Source organism: Anoplopoma fimbria, chromosome 7 (genome assembly GCF_027596085.1).
Source record: "Anoplopoma fimbria isolate UVic2021 breed Golden Eagle Sablefish chromosome 7, Afim_UVic_2022, whole genome shotgun sequence".
Taxonomy (NCBI): domain Eukaryota; kingdom Metazoa; phylum Chordata; class Actinopteri; order Perciformes; family Anoplopomatidae; genus Anoplopoma; species Anoplopoma fimbria.
This window is the reverse complement of record NC_072455.1, coordinates 513,920-518,696: the sequence shown is the minus strand read 5'-3', so window position 1 is coordinate 518,696 and position 4,777 is coordinate 513,920. Positions and strand designations below refer to the sequence as shown.

Genomic DNA, 4,777 nt, shown 5'->3' with positions numbered 1-4,777 from the left:
TTCACGTCACCTGCACAGCCAAGGTGTGATAGTTTTTCATATTAAAAGACTTCAACTGGACAAACAGGGTGCTTTTATTGTGAAACCGTCGTAGGAAGTACAGTGTTTATTCAAAATAAAAACAATAGTGATTTAGTTGATGTTGTTGCCACGGTAACCAGTTTAAAATGAGGGCGATGAAACATGCATCTGTTTAATAATCTAACTCTAAACTGACCTCTGATCAGATCCGATGCAACATTAATGAGCAGAAATAAAACTTTTCCCACAATGCATCATTTTCTGAAGAACAGAAATATTATGATTTTAAGATTCAACAACAATTCACAATTAAACGTTTGCAAGAAAATAATGGAAAAACTGTTATATATATATATAACATATATATAAAATAATTCAAAATAAAAAAACACTTTATATGAATTTTAAAAAAATAGTGAAAGTGGAAAAAGAGCCAAACATTTAAAAACATCAGAATATTTTACACAAAAAAAAAACTTTAATCCAAAAGAAGAAGATCCTACATTTATATTTTAAATAAGAAAAACTCATCATGAACTAACATCAAATGAAATAATACAAATCAATAAAGTCAAACTGTCCTCTGAAGCCCCGCCCCCTCAGTATTGATCACTCCGATCATCAGTACGTAGGAAGTTCAGACAAACTGCTGGGGCTTCTGGGTAGAGGTGGGCGTGGCCTGTGGTGGGGGAGGAGGGGGGCCTCAGCTGAGAAAAGAGAAAACGCGTTTACTTATTCAGTGAGAGTAAAAGTACTAATACACACTGAAAATACTACATGACAAGAAAGAACACTTCCTGAAGTAAAAGTATTGATCAGTAAGATGTAGTACAGTCAAAAGTACAATATGTACCTCTGAGGTGTAGTACAGTAAAAGTACAATATGTACCTCTGAGATGGAGTACAGTAAAAGTACAATATGTACCTCTGAGATGGAGTACAGTAAAAGTACAATATGTACCTCTGAGGTGTAGTACAGTAAAAGTACAATATGTACCTCTGAGGTGTAGTACAGTAAAAGTACAATATGTACCTCTGAGATGGAGTACAGTAAAAGTACAACATGTACCTCTGAGGTGTAGTACTTTGTCCTCTCTTGGTGTTAGAGTCTCTGTCTGTCTGGCTGAGGTTCGGGTCTGGACGTCCTCATAAGTATAGTAGTATAATCAGTAGTACTAGAGAGTATTCTTACTCTGTATCCTGCTCAGGGAGTACTCCAGTCCCTTCATGGCTCTGGTTTGGTTACTTTTAAACCTGGCGAGTCCGAACTCCTGTGAGAGAAGAAGAAGAGTCAGACTGTTTCTGGAGCTCGTTCTAACGTCCTCTCCGTTAACGGGGAGCCGATCGATCGGTGATCCGCTGCTTTCTGCAGTGAACTCATTGATGAACAGACACTAGGAGGGTGTTATTTCTGTGAACTCTCAGAGGATTAATGGAGGTTTATTCTAGAAGGACATAAATATAACAACGTCCTCTTAAAGATGAATCCTCTCTGAACACAGAACGCTGAGTCTCATGTCGGTGCGTTCAGGTTAGACCGAGTTATGAGGAGAACCTCCTCCACTATGATAGACGTTATGTAAACCTGTATGGGCCGGGCCAGGCCGCGGACCGCCGACAGGATCCAGGCCTCCCTCCTCAGTTTGGTCCAAGATGGCCGACTGCTGTCCTCCTCGAAGAAGCATCGCTCCACGACGGTCTGAGGGACAGACGGACACGCAGTCAGAACAGATACCGAGACAAAGACGGGTATCAGAGACGGGTATCAGAGACGGGTATCAGAGACGGGTATCAGAGACGGGTAACAGAGACGGGTATCAGAGACGGTATCAGAGACGGGTAACAGAGACGGGTAACAGAGACGGGTATCAGAGACGGGTATCAGAGACGGGTATCAGAGACGGGTATCAGAGAAACAGAGACGGGTATCAGAGACGGGTATCAGAGACGGGTAACAGAGACGGGTAACAGAGAAACAGAGACGGGTATCAGAGACGGGTAACAGAGACGGGTATCAGAGAAACAGAGACGGGTAACAGAGAAACAGAGACGGGTAACAGAGACGGGTATCAGAGACGGGTATCAGAGACGGGTAACAGAGACGGGTATCAGAGACGGGTAACAGAGAAACAGAGACGGGTAACAGAGACGGGTAGAGGACTTTAGAACCATCAGGGTGTTGTGGTTGACGTTCCAGGTCTTGGTGACCAGCGTGTGTGTGTGCGGGTCCACGATGGAGTCCTCCAGGACGTAGACGGCCCGGGACATGTGGGCCGGGAAGACGCGCTCCGCCCAGCCCGGCAGCCGGTTGGTCTTGGTCAGCAGTCGCCGTGACAACAGGCGGTTGCTAGGGGTGACCTCCCGGTACAGGACGTCCTCGGTGAGGACGTGGGCGCTGACACAGAGACAGATTAAGACACATGAACACAGCTTTAAGAGGACGTGGTTCAGTTTCAGGCTGTAGGGGGACAGTTTGGAGGACAGTTTTAGAAAGTTGTGACTTTTTAGAAGTGGAAACATTTGAAGTGATGACATTTTGAGTATTTTTTTTTTTATTGAGGACATTCTTGTTAAATAGGGACATTCTTGGAAAGACTTTGGGAATTGGTGACATAGTTTAGGAACCTGAACACATTTTGGATTATGAGGACGTATTTAGAAAAGTGAAGTCCTCACTTCTTCAAAGGACAGAGACACAACATGTCCATCGTGGACAGACTGGTCGGTGTTACCTGTATTTACCTGTATGGGTTCGGGTAACGCTGCCAGAAGGCCACCAGCACCTGATGCCATGGACTCTTAATGTCCACCTCACTGTGGAAATGTCTCCCCATGTCCACACACACACACACACACACACACACTCACACTCACACACACACACACACACACACACACACACACACACACACACACTCAGCTCACGGCCGACTCATTCAGGCGCTGTAGGAAAAAGCAAAAACACATAATCTGCTGCATTAGAAACATTTCTCCATCATGTAATCTAGTAATTATCAGGTCTCAGGTGATGCCTTCAAATGTTTGTGTTCCTTTATAAAGCTTCACCTTAACCAGCTTTAATATAATATGCTGATTATAAAATACCTACATTTTTTATTTAGATATTGTTAAGATAGTTGGCTGATAATACTGTTATTAAATCCTATTCAAAAATAAAAAAGGACTGCGTTGGCCGGGAATCGAACCCGGGTCAACTGCTTGGAAGGCAGCTATGCTCACCACTATACCACCAACGCTCGTGCTTCATGGAGGCCGCCACGTGGCTGTTAAAGGTACTTCCGCGTTACTGCAGGAGGCTGACGTCACTGACAGCTAGCATGGAGAGCTAGTCAGTTAGCATTCAGGGTCTCTGTGGATGTGCAGCTCCTTAGTTAGCCGCAGAGGAAGCTAACAGAGGAGCTAACGTTCCTGCAGCCTGTGATGTTCAGCAGACACAGTCAGCAGGAGGAAACATGGAGGAGGAGGAGAGGAGGAGTCATGTGATCATAGGTGTACCTCCTCTGTCCTCCACCAGAGGGCGCTGTGGTCATTCCTTTAAAGCAGAAACAGGACTCCTCAGTGAACACGTGTTCCTCCTGCACTGACACCCGAATACAGAGGATCAATGAGGACCAATGAGGATCAATGAGGACCAATGAGGACCAAAGAGGACCAATGAGGATCAATGAGGACCAATGAGGATCAATGAGGACCAATGAGGACCAAAGACGACCAATGAGGATCAATGAGGACCAATGAGGATCAATGAGGATCAATGAGGACCAAAGACGACCAATGAGGATCAATGAGGACCAATGAGGACCAATGAGGATGAGGACCAATGAGGATCAATGAGGACCAATGAGGATCAATGAGGACCAATGAGGATCAATGAGGACCAATGAGGACCAAAGACGACCAATGAGGATCAATGAGGACCAATGAGGATCAATGAGGACCAAAGACGACCAAAGACGACCAATGAGGATCAATGAGGACCAATGAGGACCAATGAGGATCAATGAGGATCAATGAGGACCAATGAGGATCAATGAGGACCAAAGACGACCAATGAGGATCAATGAGGACCAATGAGGATCAATGAGGACCAATGAGGACCAATGAGGATCAATGATATCCCCACTAGTGATTAGATGGTGTTATATGAGGTGAGGTCAAAGGTCATGTGTGGTGGTGAGTCTGGCCCGTTGGCCCCGACAACCAATCACAGACGAGCTCATGAGAAACCGTTTAATTAAAGTGTTCACGAGGAGGTGTCCAGGTGCATTGTGGGTACCTGTTTAAAACATGGTCAACTTCTGGTTGTTGGACTTTATTTATAAATGTCCCTCCCCCTCTCTCTCTCTCTCCTAATGTCTCCCCCTCTCTCTCTCTCTCTCCTAATGTCTCCCTCCTCCTAATGTCTCTCTCTCTCTCTCTCTCCTAATGTCTCTCCCCTCTCTCTCTCTCTCTCCTAATGTCTCCTCTCTCTCTCTCTCCTAATGTCTCTCTCTCTCTCTCTCTCCTAATCTCTCTCTCTCTCCTAATGTCTCTCTCCTAATGTCTCTCTCTCTCTCTCTCTCCTAATCTCTCTCTCTCTCTCTCTCCTAATGTCTCTCTCTCTCTCTCCTAATGTCTCTCTCTCTCTCTCCTAATGTCTCTCTCTCTCTCTCTCTCCTAATGTCTCTCTCTCTCTCTCTCCTAATGTCTCCCCCTCTCTCTCTCCTAATGTCTCCCCCTCTCTCTCTCTCCTAAT

The 4,777-nt window shown here is 45.2% G+C and overlaps 1 protein-coding gene and 1 non-coding gene across 2 annotated transcripts; both read right to left on the bottom strand.

The window, feature by feature from the left end:
• Positions 1–642: 642 nt before the first annotated feature.
• LOC129093796 (PRELI domain-containing protein 1, mitochondrial-like) lies at positions 643–3,445 on the bottom strand. The gene is made up of 6 exons (XM_054601918.1): positions 3,262–3,445; positions 2,764–2,964; positions 2,191–2,416; positions 1,607–1,720; positions 1,214–1,292; positions 643–728 (listed from the first exon to the last, which is right to left on the bottom strand). Exons 2-6 carry the CDS (start codon positions 2,853–2,855, stop codon positions 643–645), a joined length of 597 nt encoding a protein of 198 aa, XP_054457893.1. The 5' UTR covers positions 2,856–2,964; positions 3,262–3,445.
• trnag-ucc (transfer RNA glycine (anticodon UCC)) lies at positions 3,207–3,278 on the bottom strand. Its single transcript has one exon. It is a non-coding gene; the product is annotated as a tRNA-Gly (tRNA).
• Positions 3,446–4,777: the final 1,332 nt, after the last annotated feature.

Coding starts and splice junctions, on each gene's coding strand:
- LOC129093796 (XM_054601918.1), bottom strand. CDS start 2,855: ATGGGGAGACATTTCCACAGTGAGGTGGACATTAAGAGTCCATGGCAT. Junction 1,721..2,190: donor TCAACCACAACACCCTGATG/GTTCTAAAGTCC, acceptor TCTGTCCCTCAG/ACCGTCGTGGAGCGATGCTT. Junction 1,293..1,606: donor GCCTGGCCCGGCCCATACAG/GTTTACATAACG, acceptor CTTCTCTCACAG/GAGTTCGGACTCGCCAGGTT.